Source organism: Sinocyclocheilus rhinocerous, unplaced genomic scaffold (assembly GCF_001515625.1).
Source record: "Sinocyclocheilus rhinocerous isolate Xijiao unplaced genomic scaffold, SAMN03320098_v1.1 scaffold1295, whole genome shotgun sequence".
Classification (NCBI taxonomy): domain Eukaryota; kingdom Metazoa; phylum Chordata; class Actinopteri; order Cypriniformes; family Cyprinidae; genus Sinocyclocheilus; species Sinocyclocheilus rhinocerous.
Genome location: NW_015660499.1, coordinates 1,988,105 through 2,006,794, shown reverse-complemented (window position 1 = coordinate 2,006,794; position 18,690 = coordinate 1,988,105). Strand labels below are relative to the sequence as shown.

General features: G+C 34.1%; 1 protein-coding gene across 3 annotated transcripts in view; it reads right to left on the bottom strand.

Moving 5' to 3' along the window:
- Positions 1 to 18,690, bottom strand: part of LOC107725136 (ras-specific guanine nucleotide-releasing factor RalGPS1) — a 132,740-nt gene that overhangs the window by 13,514 nt on the left and 100,536 nt on the right. For all 3 annotated transcript variants that reach the window (XM_016534293.1, XM_016534295.1, XM_016534294.1), the window contains 3 exons: positions 15,416 to 15,553; positions 15,202 to 15,295; positions 5,535 to 5,602 (listed from right to left, as the gene is read on the bottom strand). In XM_016534293.1, coding sequence (XP_016389779.1) covers positions 5,535 to 5,602; positions 15,202 to 15,295; positions 15,416 to 15,553 — 300 coding nt within the window. The remainder of the gene's footprint in view (positions 1 to 5,534; positions 5,603 to 15,201; positions 15,296 to 15,415; positions 15,554 to 18,690) is intronic.

Below are 18,690 nucleotides of genomic sequence, written 5' to 3'. Positions count from 1 at the left end.
AACAAACACCTAAAAAGACAATATTGGCTGATATATCAGCTTTGGTGATACATTGATCGACCACTAGAAAAACTAACTCCATATAGCCCAATTCCTTGCAGTTACAGTAGAAAACATGCTCCAGGCATTGAGCTGCGGTGCTGTTTTGGGAAACTCAGGATCAAATCCAACCTGAATCATGTCCTGATTTCATCTATCATTCATAATTTGCTGTTTTGAAATAAAATGTGGCAAAAGAATATGATTTTTAAGCACTAGAGGGAAAGCTGCATCACTTCCAGAGCTCATAACTGCAATTACTGGCTGGTTTGCGGAGATATTATGCAGGTTCTACTGGCAAGACGTACATTTTCATTCATTTTGACCCTTTACTAATCACCTAATTATTAATTACCTAATATTTGAAGCACAAATTACATTTGACCTCTCTATCACTTTGAAAGGAAAATCTGTCTTGTTTTTGTACAGGATTGCTCCAAAAGCATTTAACATATTTTAACATGCTTTAACAGTCTACATTAAAGCACTCAAGTTACTCAAACGTTTAGCACTAAAACATTTAAAAAGTTGTTAGGAGAAGAAGGTTTTCTGAATGTGTTTGTCTGGTTTTATATGTATCTGCTGACTCCAAATCTCTCTTTTCTTCCCTATTAAAAGTGAATTAGATGGCAGACACATGCTTTGAGTTCAGCAGTACATGTTAGCGATCAGTCTGGCCCTGTCTGTACACGCTGATCCATGTGTTTAGCCACATATGTTCATGTGTGGGGGGCAGAATGGTTTGTATGTCAAATATAAGTCATGTAGCAGCATGTGTTTCTTTTGTTTTTGCTACTAAATGAGAGATTTAGGTGACTTTAGAGCCCCATATAACTCTTCTGCTCACCAAGGCTGCATTTATTTGATCAAAAATAAAGTAAAATCGGAACTATTGTGAAATATTATTACCATTCAAAATAACTGAATTCTATTGTACTATATTTTAAAATGTAATTTATTCCTGTAACGCAGAGCTGAATTTTCAGCAGCTTTACTCCAGTCTTCAGTGTCACATGATCCTTCAGAAATCATTCTAATATGCAGAAAACCATTTTTGCAGCTTTATACTTTTGTGGAAACTATGATACTTTTTTCAGGATTATTTGATGAATAGAAAGTTCAAAAGAACAGCTTTTATTTGAAACAGAAGTCTTTACCGTCAATTTTGATCAGTTTAATGTGCCTTTGCTGTATAAAACTCACAGAAACGTCTGAATTGTAGTGTACACAAAACTAAATGATGACAGTCAGGGAAACACAATGAGCAGAGCTGAGAATAAGTGTGAGACGTCTCTGTCTGGGGTCTGATTGTGATTAAGACCTGTCGTTACCACATCAATGTAACCGGCTGCTTCCAGCTAATAATAGTTTCACAGTGATGTATTTGAGAAATATTGTGCATATGTGTCTGACAGAGTGACAGGTATGTTCACGCACAGCCTGGACTTTCCCATCTAAACACATTTACGGCTTCTTTCTTTTCAATATCTGTCTGTCTGTCTGTCTGTCTATCTATCTATCTATCGGTCTATCATCCATCCATCCATCCATCCATCATTCTATCAATCTATTCATCAATGGTTCTATCATCCATCCATCCATCCATCATTCTATTGTTCTATTCATTTATTGTTCTATCATCCATCCATCCATCCATCCATTTTATCCATGAATCATTATATCATCCATCCTTCCATCGTTCTATCCATCTTATCAATCTATCATCCATCCATCCTTCCATCGTTCTATCCATCTTATCAATCTATCATCCATCCATCCTTCCATCCATCTTATCAATCTATCATCCATCCATCCTTCCATCGTTCTATCCATCTTATCAATCTATCATCCATCCATCCTTCCATCGTTCTATCCATCTTATCAATCTATCATCCATCAATCGTTCTATCCACTTATCAATCTATCATCCATCCATCCTTCCATCATTCTATCATCCATCCATCGTTCTATCCATCTTATCAATCTATCATCCATCCATCCTTCCATCGTTCTCTTCACCCATTGTTCCATTATCCATCCATCGTTCTATTGTTCTGTCCATCTATCATTCTATCATCCATCATTTAATTGTTCCATTCATCTATCATCCATCAATCCATTCACCCATCATTCTATTTTTCCATTCATTCATCATTCTCTCTATCCATCTATTGTTCTGTCCATCTGTCTATCATCCATCAATCCATTCATCCAGTAATTCATTCATTCATCCATCCATCTATCCATTGTTCTTTCATCAGTTTATCCATCCATACTTCCATTCGTATATGTAATGTGTGAATTTCTTTGGCCAATCAATAATCTAATCTAATAAACTAATCTAATAAATATGTACATTCACAATTCAATAGCGTTCAAAACTATTCCCATGAATACACAGAACGAGCAGAGCTGGAATCTAGACGACTGGGAAATTTGTTTCGATCGGTTAAACGTGCTTTGCTCACTACATCACACTTCAGTTTGTGTTATTTCATACTTTCGATGACTTTACTATGATTCTTGAATGTGGAAAATAGTCATAATAAAGAGAGAGTAGGTGTGTCTGAACGGCTGTTCCATGTTTTGCTCTGTTTTCTGGCCTGAGTTTCGTGGCAAGATCTCATTTCCTCGGCTGGACGTCTTCACAAATACATCTATGGGGTTATATAACAGCCAGTCACCCCGAGACTCAAGGAAAGACCTTGTCCGCCCAGTCCTCGCTGTGATGTAACCACGTGGCCACAGGCATCTCATTCAATAAATGAAAATTACATATATACATACACCAAACATTTCTTCAAGTCACACACTGGCATTCAAGAATAAAATGAAAAGGAAAGAATGACACATCAAAAGCCAAATGGTTCCAGTATCCCAGACCGCTGTGTTACATTCCACTCGGTCAGATCATCTGGTGCTGATATTCAGATGGGCATGATGCTTCATAGAGGAAAAATGTTGACATCTTTATTTAACAATCAAAAACTTTCTGACTACAAATGGTCTTGATGTTCACTTCTGGCCTTGGAATAAGAATAGACGTGTTATTAAATAGCAAGAGAGGTTGCCTAGGAAACCCCACAAATAATAACTTTTATGAACATGGAAACCTATAGATTTGGTCACACAGCTCAGGAGAAATGCTTACAAACGTCACTCACAGTGTACTTACATTTCTACTGGAAAACCGCTCATATATTGGCTCACCATATCGCGTGACTAGACCTCACGGGCAACAGCCGGGCAACGCAAGCATGTAACATACAGCATTTACAATGCACGACTCTGAGCAGTTCAAAGAAATCCACACCTATATGTTAATTACATGGCTAACATTCACAAATTCGCTCAGACCATTTAAACTTTCAGCTATACGTGCCATAAAATAACCTCATAACTGTTTTTGGCAGTGAATAAACCAAATGTACCTCAATTAGAGGAGTTAAGGATTATGTGATGAACTAGTTCATTAAGCAAATCGACTATTGTTTGTTCAATTTCAGCACAAATGTGCTCATGTGAGCTGTGGGCCAAAACACACAAGGTAATTTGGGCTAGTAAAAATTAGGCGTAAAATTATTATAAATATAATTATTACTAATCATAATGAATTAATGGTAAATTAAATCCCTACACATAACATTACATGATATTTAATTATACAATCTCTGATGAAATGCATCCTACAATGTCCATCAGGATATATTGAAGGCATTTCAACCCTAAAAATGACTGATAAAAAGAAATGAATATAGTTTAGCACTGAGAAATCCTGAATATTTTTAGGCCTTTTGATGATGCCATATATTTAACCACTTGAATTTGCATGCACCAATATAACAATAGCATATATAGGTAAATAAATATATTTTATATGTAAACATACTAAATATACTTTACAGACTATTATTTTCACTAACAATTGTGAGTGAATAGATTCAAAACACCCAAATCCATGATTCACAAATATGATTGAATCAGTTTTTGAAACAGCTCATTGAAACAGATGAACTGAAATGAAATTATTCATGGAAATGAATCAAACTGACCAACTCCATCAGTAATTTATTATTTCAAATCAGAGATGCTATAAAACCATCTCCTTCTAAGAGCTCTCATAAACTACCATTCAAAAGTTTGGGGTTGGAAAGATTTATTTTTTTGGAAGAAATGAATGCTTTTATTCAGCAAGGATGCATTAAATTAATCAAAAGTGACAGTAAAGGCTTTTATAATGTTACAAAGGTTTGTACTTCAAATAAACGCTGTTCTTTTGAACTTTCTATTCGTCAAAGAATCCTGAAACAAAATGCATCACAGTTTCCATAAAAGTATAAGCAACAAAAACAATTTTCAGCATATTAGAATGATTTCTGAAGGATCATGTGACACTGAAGACTGGAGTAATGATGCTGAAAATACAGCTTTGATCACAGGAATAAATTACATTTTACAATATATTAAAATAGAAAACGTTTTTTTTTCAAATGGTAATAATATTTCACAATATTACTGTTTTTACCGTATTTTTGATCAAATAAATTCAGCCTTGGTGAGCAGAAGAAACAGCACCTACATAGTGATTCATGAGCTGGAACAAAACTCAGCTATTGGCATTGGTTTGTAGGAAATGTGATGACCAAACAAAAAGTTAAAAATGAAAGCACTGGTTAATTTTCTAACATAATTTTATGAAATTACACTGAATAGTTGAGAAATTTGCGCTGGAGCTTGAAGAGGTCATCCAGTCAGCTGTTGCTCAATGACTACGGTTCATCACTGTGTTCTGGGCTCAATGAGCGATGCCTGCATGTGGTGGTGTGATGTAGATGTGCAATGTTGAGATTATAAAGGCTCCGTAGAGAGCCATTTATGTTTTGTTTGTTTTCTCAGTCCACATTCAGTTCCCTTTGCCCTTTCAATGAGTCAAATAGGACGGGGCTCCTCAGAGCCTACTGAGAACTCTACCACCAGGGGCCAGTGACCTCATTCAGACAGGACAACATAATGGATGCTGGGGGGAAATGACTACAATGTCTTCTGTAAGTTACTACTTTTCAAAAGTTTGGGGTCAGTAAGACTTTTTTTTTTTAAAGAAATGAATACTTTTATTCAGCAAGGATGCATTAAATTGATCAAAAGTGAGTACAATGTGACAAAAAATTTTTTTTTTCAAATAAATGCTGTTCTTTTGAACTTTCTATTCATCAAAGAATCTTGAAAATAATAAATGTATCAGAGTTTTCACAAAAATATGAAGCAGCACAACAGTTTTCAACACTGATAATAATCACAAATGTTTCTTGAGCAGCAAATCAGCATATTAGAATGATTTCACTGTTATTGTATTTTTGATCAAATAAATGTAAAAAAATGATTTTTCAAAAACATTTAAAAAGCTTTTGTATATATATGACAAAACCCCTTTTGGCAACTAAATGCATATATATTAGAAGCAAACTGTAGAAATAATGACATTTAGGCTGTCTTACCTGCAAGATCTTCTTTGGATGTGGCCATGCGTGGCGAGCTGTTCCCTGGTTCAATTTTCAGAGACAGTCTGTAATGGAAAGACAAGCAAAAGTCTCACCAAAAACACCCCATAAGTTCCATGAAGCTTCAGGGTGGTACATTTAATATTTCAAATCCAACTAATGTTAGCCTGAATGCACAGGCTTTGAGGATGAATTTAGTTGAATCGGATTTGCCATAAACCCCAAATAAGACATGTTAGTGAAATCATCACATCCTTTTAGTCTCAACCAACAGTGCCACCTTAAACACTCGACATTGATTTAACTGTAAGAGACGGCACTTTTCATTAAAAAAAATACAATAAAATCATGGAAAACAGGATTCTTTCTTGATATTTTCTAAGGTATAATTTGCTTAAAAATTAAAATTGGCTGAAAATGTACTCAATAGCCTCACATCACTTGCTCACCAATGGATGCTCTGCAGTGAATGGGTGCCGTCAGAATGAGAGTCCAAACAGCTGATAAAAACATCATAATAATCCACACCACTCCAGTCCATCAGTTAACATCTTGGGAAGTGAAAAGCTGCGTGTTTGTAAGAAATACTTTTAACTTCAAACTGTTGCTTCTGGCCAAAACACCATAATCTACAATAACGCTTCCTCCAGTGAAAAAGTCCATCTCCTGTTGTCCTCTCACATCAAAATCTACCCACAAATTTGTTTAGAGCTGTTCTGGACTGTTTGATCTGTGCAGATTTCTCTCTTGAGTCAGACAAGATAACTTTTTCACCGGAGGAAGCAATATTATGGATAGAGGACTCATATTTTAGCTGGAAACAACGGATCGAAGTTAAAAACTAATGCTGGATTTGTTTCTTACAAACACAGTTTTTGGCTTCACAAGGCATTAACTGATGGACTGGAGTGGTGTGGATTACTTGTGGATTATTGTGATGTTTTTATCAGCTGTTTGGACTCTCATTCTGACGGCACCCATTCACTGCAGAGGATCCATTGCGGAGCATGTCATGTAATACTCATGTAATTCTGAATTTCTCCAAATCTATTCCCATGAAGAAACAAACTCATCTACATCTACAACAGCAATAATGGCTCAGAAATAATCATGATTATGACATCAAAACCACAAGCTCATTAACATATGACTTCCCACATTTACATAATAACACCTAGTCAGCATTCAGTGACTTGACCTGCCCTGATGAATGACAGTGTTTGTACAATTTCATCACTCGCAAAACGACTAGAGACTAGAAAGATAATGCAACAATAAACTGTAACCACTTCACCTTCACAACACTTTCCTATAAAAGCGCTTACAGGCCTCAGAGGTGATGTAACACTCCTCATGCTGTTCATGCTTGCATTTGGCTTTTCTAGTCGTGTACATGACCTAGAGGAGACACTGAGAAACCCAAACGGGATCTGTTGGGCCGATAACATTTCACATTTTTATAGGGGACCAGAAGGGACTGATTGTTAACAATCCAATAAACTGAACTGCAATCTCTTATTTCCACACCAACTATGATTTGACATTCAGAATGCACAGAACAGCCTTTAATGGTGTTTTGGCACAATGTACGGTGAGTTTTGGAAAGGAGCGCTCAAAATAAACACATCATGCAGCCAAGTCATGGGTTTGATTCCCAGGGAATGAATTAATTAATTAAAAAAAGAAAAGGAAGAAAGAAAGAAAAAAGTCTGAATAAAATTGCTTTGGATAAAAGTGCTAAAAGCCAAATGCATCTATAAAAAACACATATGTTGTCAACTACTTGTCAGTATCAACTATTTTTGGACCATTATGGGCTGAATTTTTACTAAACATTGATTTTTGCATGATGCTGTGAGCAAACCAGTGTTATTATATTTAACTAAAATTAAGCTAAAACCATACAATATTTTTTTTAACTTTAACAAAAATGTACTTTTATAAAAGTTAGATAAAATAAACTTTTATTGAAATAAAATAAACCTTGATCTTATTTTATGTCAGCTAGCTGCCAAAGCAACATTCCTTATCTTCATTTAGTTCAACCTGATGCACTGAATTAGCTGAAACTAAAACTGAAATAAAAATGAATAAAAACTATAGGAAATAAAAATACTAATAAAAAAGACAAAAACACAACAAAATGACTAAAACTTAAACGGAAATATGAAAAATCATAAAATATAATGAAAATAAAAACAACTTTCCCAACCCAACATATATAATAAAGTTACAATAACAACAATAAATAATAATAATAATAATAATAAAGTAACAAAATGTACAAAAATGCAAAGTAAAATTACTTAATAATAATAATGATTTGACAAGAAAATTACTTACATTTTTGTTACAGTTACCAGTACTGTATCTGTTATTGTTTATAAAAAAAAAAAAAATCTCACATCAGGGATCTGTTCACACATAGTCATCTTTATTTAATGTTCCACATTATCTTCTTCTTAAACAAACAAATTAGATGTGGTACAGTCAGTTTACTTAAATGCCTTAATGCTATTGGACATTTTTTTACCTTTATGATCGAACAAATGATCAATGACTCAGTGTCTGTAATAATCAAATCATTGAACACATTTGCAGAAACGACATCTGAAAACCTCCAGGAAAAATGAACTGGTTTAACACCATGGGCACACTGGAGAAAAAGTCCTCACTAAATAACACAAGACGGATTGCATGTACTGATAGCCAAAGAACAAAATGAAACCGCCAAAAACAGCAACTCAACAACCTAAACCAGCGTTCAGGGGATTTGTGAAAGAAAAGATCAGATTCCTTCAGGACATCACACTGTTTTTAAGGAAGGCGAAATAGTCAGAGTCAGATAACCGGTGGGTGTGGAGAAATCCCTGGAGAAGCGCTAATCACAGCAATCAATCATTCACTGCTAATTTGCACATAACAGCATTTCTCAGTCACGAAAACAAAAATTTTCACCGATGAGATTGGAGTGACTTACCAGAGGTTGAGAGTTCAGAAACCAGACAATGTCAAACTATTCCAAACCATAACAAGACTACATTTTAAGGTCTCAAAGACAAGCTCCAGATGCAACGGCTGTTTCCAAACGGTAGGCAGCAAAATGACGTGGCCTAGACAAATTATAAAGCAGAACCACCACATGCATCCACAGATAAACCAATCCCAGAATGCACTGCGACAAGCTTGGTGTAAATTTCTGTGAGAGTTGCACTACAACAAACTAACCGCACATCTAATTTAAAAAAGGGATTATTTCCACCAATTTCTGTCACAGAATAAAAAAATAAACTTTTTAAAAGGCGACTTTTTATCTCACAACTCTGAATTTTTTCCTATTCTGAGTTTATATCTCATTATTCAGACTTTTTTCTTGCAATAAGGAGAAAAACACCAGAATTGTGAGATATAAGCTTAGAATTCCGAAAAAAAAAAAAAAAATGCGAGACGTAAATTTAGAATTCTAAAAAGAAGTCAAAATTACGAGATGTCAAAATTGCAAGATGTAAACTCAGAATTCAGAGGAAAAAGTCAAAAACTATATGTAAACTCAGAACTCTGAGGGCGAAAATAAAGTCAAAATTGCGGGAACGAAGAATTGGGGGTGGCTTCGATTCTGAAAACAAAACATTAGACAACCAAACAAAATAATATGTAGGCTAATTCAGTTTTATTTAATGTTATAAATGAGTCTATTTATAAAATGTCTAAAATGTTATAAAGGAGTCTATATGTAATTTTGTAGTCTATGTCATATTTGTACCAGACCTCAAAAGTAGGCCCCCCCTGCTTCCGCGACCCATGTGTAAACACAGAATTCAGAGGAAAAAGTCAAAACTGCAAGAAGTAATCTCAAAATTCAGAGGAAAAAAAGACAAAATTGTGAGATGTAAACTCAGAATTCAGAGGAAAAAGTAAAAAAAAATGTAGATTTAAACTCAGAATTCAGAGGAAAAATTACAAAATTATGAGATTTAAACTCAGAATTCAGAGGAAAAAGAAAAAAAAATTGGAGATTTAAACTCAGAATTCAGAGGGAAAAAAGACAAAATTGCAAGATGTAAACTCAGAATTCCAAGAAAAAAGTTAATATTACGAGATTTAAACTTAGAATTATGAGAAAAAAAGTCACAATTGTGAGAAACAAACTGAGAATTCAGAGGAAAAAGTCAGAATTACAAATTGTAAACAGAATTCAGAAGAAAAAGTAAAAAATTATGAAATTTAAACTCTGAATTCTAAGGAAAAAGTCAAAATTGAGAGATGTAAACTCAGAATTCTGGGAATTTTTTTTTATTGTGTTGTAAACTCAGAATTCCGGGAAAAGTCAAATTTGCGAAATGTAAAATAAGAATTCCAAAAAAAAAAAAAAAAAATTGTAATAAATAAACAGCGAGATTTAATCTCAGAATTCAGAGAAAAAAGTCAAAATTGCAAGATTTAAACTTAAAATTCTGAGAAAAAAAGTCAAAATAGTGAGACGTAAACTCAGAATTCCGAGGGAAGTCAAAATTGCAAAATGTAAACTTGGAATTCAGAGAAAAAGATTCAAATGTATATAAACTTGCAATTGTGTGCAAGAATTATGAGATAAAAAAAGTTGCAATGCTCTTTTTTATATTTATTCCATGGTGGAAACAAGCTTGGAAAACTTTTATATGTATATACATTTATAAATCATTCGGAACTGCTCCTTCAGCAGTCTCTGTGTCTGGTGGGTGAAGTTCATCTTCCACTCTGGTGCATGTGTAGTGTTTCCAGACCTGTGGACCTGCAATGCAAAAGTCCTCGAGTCGCCCACGTCTTTCATGTTCGCAACCCATCCAGAATGCTGACCGCGGAGCAGAAAGTGAGACGGCCACCACTGATGAGGGAGGCCGGATACAGCCAGCAGCATGATGTCAGTCCTGGATGAACTTCAATAGCACACCCTACGGTTTCAGTGCGTTTGGGGCCATGCGAGGTCGTGACGGGGGTCACAGACGAAACGTCACCATGGAGACCACATGAGAGCCGCCGCCGATCATCGAGATTTAGAGCTGAGCCCATCTCACTCGCTATAAAACAGAGCTGAGCTGTGCAAAAAAACACCCTGGAGATTTGAGAAATGGCAAACCCCAAATAACACCATGACAGATGCTCAGAGTCCCTCTGTTGTAAAAACAAAGATGGAAGAGCTACTTTTAAATGTATTCATCTACAAAATGACAAATGACACAATGAACTCCTGACTGAACTCTGACTCGGCCCACAACAAAAGCTCTGTGATTTGTACCAAATGTAACTGCAATCTGGTTATTGTAGGCTTTTTAATGACTTGAACAGAATACGGTTACATGTGTAGTGTACATGTTGTTTTATGCCTAAACATCAAACAGCACACAATTAGACATAAAATATTTGGATTTCTGCAATGTATTGTAATGTAACATTGATGTGGCCAGTTGTTCGTATTTATTAAGTCATAAAGGTAACGTTATCCTACTAAATTTTTTTGCTGAAATTACAAGAATGGCTTGAGACGGAAGTTAAAACAGGTTGAAAATGACAGAAAAATCTGTACTATTTCACACTGCATGCAGCATCGCGTACAGCAACATGAATTACATTACTGTTTTCTTTTTAAATCAAACTTAAGTGTATGTGACAAAAATAAACTTAACTTAACAATACAGATATTTTCAAAATATGTAAAATGTGTAAAATCCTAACTTTAAACGAAATTTTTTCTTTATAAAATAAAAAATACATATATTTTCAAAATAAATACAACAATGTAACTATAAATGAAAAATATGTATAAAAACAAGTGATATATTTTCACAAATATAAAAAACCTAACTTTAAATGAAAAATGTAAACGTGCATAATATAAAAATGCATATTTTTTTAAATATGCAAAATACCCAATTTTAAATGATAAATATAAACTTTTCAAAAATAAAACTTTTCAAAAATATGCAAAATATCTTCATTTTAAATGACAAAAATATTATACATATATTTTTATTTTTATCAAAAGATAACATTTTGATATTTATCAATATGTAAAACCTAACTTTAAATGAACAATTTTAACTTGTATAAAATAGATTTTTAAAATACGTAAAACATTACTTAAAAAAAATATAAACTTGCATAAAATAAAACAATATTTATATATTATAGAATATATATTTTTCAAAAATATGCAAAAATACAAAAAACTAATTTTAAATGACAAATATAAACTTTTATAAAAATATAAATGAATTTTTTTCTAAAGATATGTAAAATCTCACTTTAAATGAAAAATCTTAATTTATATAAAATGTTAGTAAGGCAAGTAAAAAAATCCTTACTGTTGAACCTTGAGTTTCTTTTCTTTTCTTCTTCCTTCCTTTTTTTTTTTGTATTTTGGTTACGTATCACCATTTTAAGCCATTTTAAATCTGTGTTTCTCCAAACCTGTGTATAAGACATGTGATGTGCAAAGGATGTACTCCCTCGGACTGCATACTTGAGACTGAAGGACTCTGATTAAAAAGACATTTACTGATCGTCCGTCGTTAGCACAGGATTCGCTCCAACATCAGTGAAGTGAGTGAAGCCAAGAAAACAATCATCTCAGATGAGCTGAATGAAAGACTGATGCTCGTCATGGATGAACAGTCACAGGAAACAGAGCAAAAAGTCTGGCTTCTTAGACAGGTACGAAAAGAGCCGTGAAACATGATGTTATTGTTTCAAATCTCTGTTAAAGTTGACTTCTTACCAGTCGATGAAGGATATTTACATTTTATAAACACAACACAAGATAGTATTTCATAATTTTGTGCTAATATGATTGCTTCAACAGACGAACGCTTTTCAGCAGGGGTGATATCAGGATACTGGACTCATTATCACGTTTCCTCTCCCATGTTGAGACATCAATATGGCTAATGTACTTCTGATACAGTGTGTGCCAGTAATAACAGGCTCTTCACAGCATTGAGACGAGAGTCCCACAGATATTCACTCATCCGGCGGAATAAACATTTAAATCCAGCATAATCACAGGCTCTTTTAACTCGCTTTGATGAATTGCTAATTCACAAATTCACTTCGCAGCTGTTCATGATGGTATGAGGTGGAGAAGAGAAATTTAGGGGTTCACATTAAAGCAAAAAGAGATCTGCTGCATTCCTTACAGCTTCTGGTTGAAGATCTAGTATGGGTCACTGCTTATTACATACTGCTAAGAACGCTGGTCAGCCCCTCTACTTGAAGAGACAGTTCAACAAGAAATGAAAATTCAGTCATCATTAACTCAACCTCATGACTTAATTTCTTCTGCAGAACACAAAAGAAGATATTTTGAAGAATGTTTCAGTTGTTTTTTCGTGGTTTCAGACTGCATTGACTTTCATTGCACAGCAAAAAGATTGAAATATCCTTGAATGGCCACAAACAAGCACTTGTATTTTTCAAATTATCTTTTTTGGTGTTTGCAGAAGCAAAAAAAGCCATTTTTTGCTTGAAATATCCCTCTAACCCTGGTCTATGGAAGGCTTGTTTCCACCATGGAATACAAAAGAGGAAAAAAAGGAATAAAAAAGGTAATTGTGACTTTTTGCACAGAAAAACAAATCAGAATTGCAAGATATAAACTCAGAATTCATACTTTTGCCTTGCAATTCTGAGTTTACATCTCACAATTCTGTTTTTCTCTGAATTCTGAGTTTAAATGTTACAATTCTTAATTTTTCAGAATTCTAAGTTTACATCTCGTAATTCTAACTTTCTTCTTAGAATTCTAAGTTTGCATCTCGGAATCATGACTTTTTTTCTCAGAATTCTAAGTTTGCATCTTGGAATTATGACTTTTCCCCTCAGAATTTTAAGTTTACATCACGGAATTCTGACTTTTTTTTCTCAGAATTCTAAGTTTACATTTCATAATTCTAATTATATGTATCAGAATTTTAAGTTTACATTTCGGAATTCTGACTTTTTTTCTCAGAATTCTAAGTTTGCATCTAGGAATTATGACTTTTCCCCTCAGAATTTTAAGTTTACATCTCAGAATTCAGACATTCTTTCTCAGAATTCTAAGTTTACATCTCGGAATTCTGACTTTTTTTCTCAGAATTCTAAGTTTACATCTCATAATTCTAATTATTTGTCTCAGAAATTCTAAGTTTACATCACGGAATTCTGACTTTTTTTCCCTCAGAATTCTAAGTTTACATCTCATAATTCTAATTATTTGTCTCAGAAATTCTAAGTTTACATCACGGAATTCTGACTTTTTTTCCCTCAGAATTCTAAGTTTACATCTCATAATTCTAATTATTTGTCTCAGAAATTCTAAGTTTACATCACGGAATTCTGACTTTTTTTCCCTCAGAATTCTAAGTTTACATCTCATAATTCTAATTATTTGTCTCAGAATTTTAAGTTTACATCTCGGAATTCCGACTTTTTTCCCTCAGAATTCTAAGTTTACATCTCGGAATTCTGACTTTTTTTCCCTCAGAAATTTTAAGTTTACATCTCGGAATTCTGACTTGTTTCCTCAGAATTCTAAGTTTACATCTACTTTTTTTGTCATGGAATAAAAAATAAAAAAGGTAATAGTGAGTTTTTATCTCACAATTCTGACATTTTCCCTTGCAAATGCAAGTTTATATCTCAAAGTTTTCTTTTCTTCTCAATTCAGACTTTTTTCTCAGAATTGCGAATTTATATCTTATAATTGTGAAAAAAGTCCAAATGGTGAGATATAAATTCAGAATGTGAGGAAAAAAGTATGAATTGTGAAAACATTGCAACTACCTTTAAACCGGGGCATTATGGTTATTCTGACTCAGACTGCAAGGTTCTGCCCAATATTTGATAACCAATAGCAGAATTAAAAACAACATAACATTTTGCTAAAAAAATATTGCAATTACTGCAATTTAAACAACAATACTGGCAAAGAACTGCTGGATGCTGTTTTACGTTTAAGTAAGTAAGTAAATAAATAAATATTAGAGGTATAATGATACACAAACATGACGTTTAGTACAAATTGAAACAACAGTACTGGCACAGATTTGCTGGACGCTGTTGTGCAAATAATACCCGCTTTACGTTTCACCACTTAAGGAGCAAATTATATGGTTTGGAACAACTGCGTATAAGGATTTATTTCTCATCTCACTGTTGGTTCCACCATGTGTTTGGACTCAGTCGGCCTAAACCCTGCTGAGCTTAAGCAATGTTGCTCAAACTCACAGAACACCCAGTGATTTTAATAAAAGCACATTACATTTGTGTAAAACACTATTTAACGGCACAATCAAAACGTCTAAAGGCGGTTACAGTTTCACCACATTTATGTGATGACTTTGCTGCTCACTGTGCCGACCACCCAAAAAATCTAATCACGCTGTTGTTTGCCTATAAAAGCAGCGACCCGTGAATTCCCAGTGTCAAATGCCTAGGGATATCGGCTGTCATGTCGTAACCAGAAAAACACAAATGCAATCATCTGCTATTTCCTGTTCGCCAAATCTTAAATCATCCAGCCAATGGGTCACCCTCGCTTTGGGCCGCTGCCGGTGCCACGCGTCCTGCTAAAGTCATCATGCCGCTTGAAGCAGGAGCTCTGCTGTAAATACAGTCACTTTGCATTTTACCATTGAGACCTACTTACTTGAAATTGTCATCTTCCACGAACTTCTGAAGCTCCTCGATGTAGCGAACAGACATCAAGTACTTCTGCACATGCGAGAGGGTCACGAGGTGATCTGTGAGGAGGATGTCGAGGGTCAGACGTGTGCATGTATATATACACGTGGATCTGAAATCTCCCTACAGATGACACGACTAAATATCCTGCGAAGCTGACTGAGAGCTAATGAACTGACCGTATGTGCAGGACATCTGGAGGTCAGAGATCACCCGCAGGATGTTGTTCATCTGATTGGTTCTCTGCTCAGTCTCAATGATGCTGTCAGATGCAGGATAGGCCGAGTCGATGTAAATCATGTCCAGCAGGTAGATCCCTGTGTGTGAGAAATGGAAGCGAGACGGACTATAAGTATTCATGTTATTTATGGATTTACTGATATGGACATTTAGGCTGATATGATAGTAATAATATAATGACCCAGGATGAAGTATCACCATTTGTCATATTGACCAACTGACTGTACATTGTCTAGCTTATTTAATGGATATTAACTAACTAACTAACTAACTAACTAACTAGCTAACTAACTGTTTTTTAAAATAATGAAAAAATAAATTATTTGTTTGAAATTATTAAAATTAATTTATATTATTTTAAATAATATTATAATGAATAAAAAACAAACAAACAAACAAACAAATAAATGTAATGTTGTCAATGCTTGTGATGTTTTGAAAAAATATCTAATTTAAATTAATGAATACATTCATTTAAATAATTTTTGAAAAAATTAATAAGTTGAAATTATTTTATTTTATGTGCAGAAAGCGATACAGGAGACACAAAAATAGAACAGAAACGCAACACTGTATGTCAGTACAGCACTACGGCGTGCTGATATCTGTAAAGACATCTGATAATACAGCAAAAAAACTGTTAACTTGAGATAAATTATTGTAAGTCTAATAAAGAGATAAAGCACCTCCATGCACAGTTACAGTTTATTACCTCAGTCAAGCTGTGATACACATTATACGTACTGACTAACAAGAACCAGGCATGTACTGCAGGAACAAGTCGACACTATTGGCCTTAATTTATCCCAGAATGCATCTTGATTTAGAGGCGAGGCAGAAATTACACATCTGCATGGCATTCACAATTAAATATTTTCTAATCTTCTATTTGATTTCTGCAAGTTTATCAAAGAGCATAAGCATCTGATGAGACAAGAAGCGCTGATGTGAAGATCTGAGGCAGACATGCTTGGGTAATTAACATTTCCCATGTGCATCTTTAACATCAGGGTGTGTTTGTGATGATGGCATACTACTAAAGTACACTGCAGTACTCTACTTACACACTTCAGTATGCATTGAACATTGATCTCTTCATGAAACAATCCAAACCAAAAAAGTGTACAGACCCTTCATTTTGCTCCAAATCTGTTTTTGACTTTCTTTCTTGTGTGGAACACAAAATGGGAAGTTAGACAAAGCCTGAGCTGGATTGCCAAGCTCCAAAAAAGTACAGTAAAAGTAGTCTGACAGTATGAATCATACACAATCTATTTGCATGGAAGATAATTATAGTCATAAGAAAATGTTTTAATATAGAAATTATTGAAATCCCAATTTTGTTTTATTACTTTATAATTTTGACTGTTCAACTCATAGTTATGACTTTTTATCTCATAATTACAAATTTTAATTTCATATTTTGTCACAATTATGACTTTTTAATCTCTTCATTTCAATTAATTATTGTATAATTAGGACTACGTATCTAACCATTTTTATTTTTATCTCATATTTATGACTTTTTATCTTTAATTTCAATGTTATTTCTGGTAACTATGACTCTCATATCTCATAATTATCTTTTTAGCTCATAATTTTTTAACTTATGTCATAATTATGACAATCTCTTAATTTTGATTTATTATTTCAAAATTAGGATTTAGTATCTCATAATCTTGGCAGTTTATCTCATGAGTATTAGTTTTATCACATAATTTCAATTTTTATGTAATAATTATGACTTTTTAATCTCTTAATTTCAATTTATTATTTCATAATTTTGACTGTTTAACTCACAATTATGACTTACATAGTATCACATAATTGTGACTTTTTTAAAAAATCTAATAATTAAGACTTTTTCCTCTATAAATTTGCCATAATTATGATTTACAAAAACATGTTTTTATGTGGTGTAAATGGGACATTGTTGGTTCCAGCAAGTTGCTTGGAACCAACCAACCAACCAACAAATAAATCAACCAACGAACTAGCCAATGAGCGAACCAATCACTCAACAAACCAATGAATCAACCAGTCAACCAACAAATCAATCAACCGACCGACCAACTAACGAATCAACGAATGAACCAACAAACCAACCAACGAGTGAACCAACAAATGAACGAACTGACCGACCGACTAACCAACAAACCAACCAATGAACCAATCAATGAACGATCCAACCAACGGACCAACCAACAAACTAACCAACCAACCAACCAACAAACCAACCAACGAGCATACCAATCGACCAACCAATCAATGAATCAACCAACAAACCAACAAAAGAACCAAGTTCCAACAAACCAAAGAATCAACCAACCAACTAATGAATCAACAAATGAACCAACCAACCGACCTACCTACCTACCCATCTAATTATACATCAATATACCTAATTATATATATTTAAGAGGACTAATTTTCTCAGCTATCAGGTGTTGCAAGCTTAATTTTGGACCTGCATTTATGAATAGCCTTTGTGTAAATATAATGTCTAGGAACAGTAAAGCAGTTTTCTTTGGACATTCTTAGATGAGATTAAACGCAAGGAAAGTTTATCTTCTCTACTGATTCATGCAAAGGGGAAAAGTGGCTGGTACTCTAGCAAAGAAATGTTTTAATGAAAACCACATGGCTGGATTTAAACTGAGAAAGGAAGTCCTCACAATCTAATAAAAGCATAAATCAGACTAATATATAAAACAAGGCAAAAATCCTGCTCGTAACTATGCAGTCAAATGGTGGTGCCCTGCTAGTGATCAGAAGAGCATTATTTGAGCAAATGACCTGGAAGGTTAGTTTAATATGTCAGCTTATTTATAGTGCTCTGGATAAACTGCTGCAGGCTGCTTGTCCTCAGCAAAACAGATGGAGATGTTCATCTAAAGAATCATGTGTTTCTGTGCTGTAAACAAAACACATATTTAAATAAATGGCCCATAGCAGTGGCACAGCATGACAGATTCTATTAAACCCTGGGTTCATTTGAGCCAGAGACCACGAGAGGTGATGTGTTACCATGAATAAAATGATAATCACAGACTTAAGCAACAGTCACATTAGCCAGAGTAAAGACATACTTTTTTTTTATATTTATGGGCGTTTTAATGCTTTTTTTTAATGTGATAGGACAGTAGAAAGGTGACAGGAAAGCATTGGGTTGAGAGAGGGGATGGATAGATAGATAGATAGATAGATAGATAGA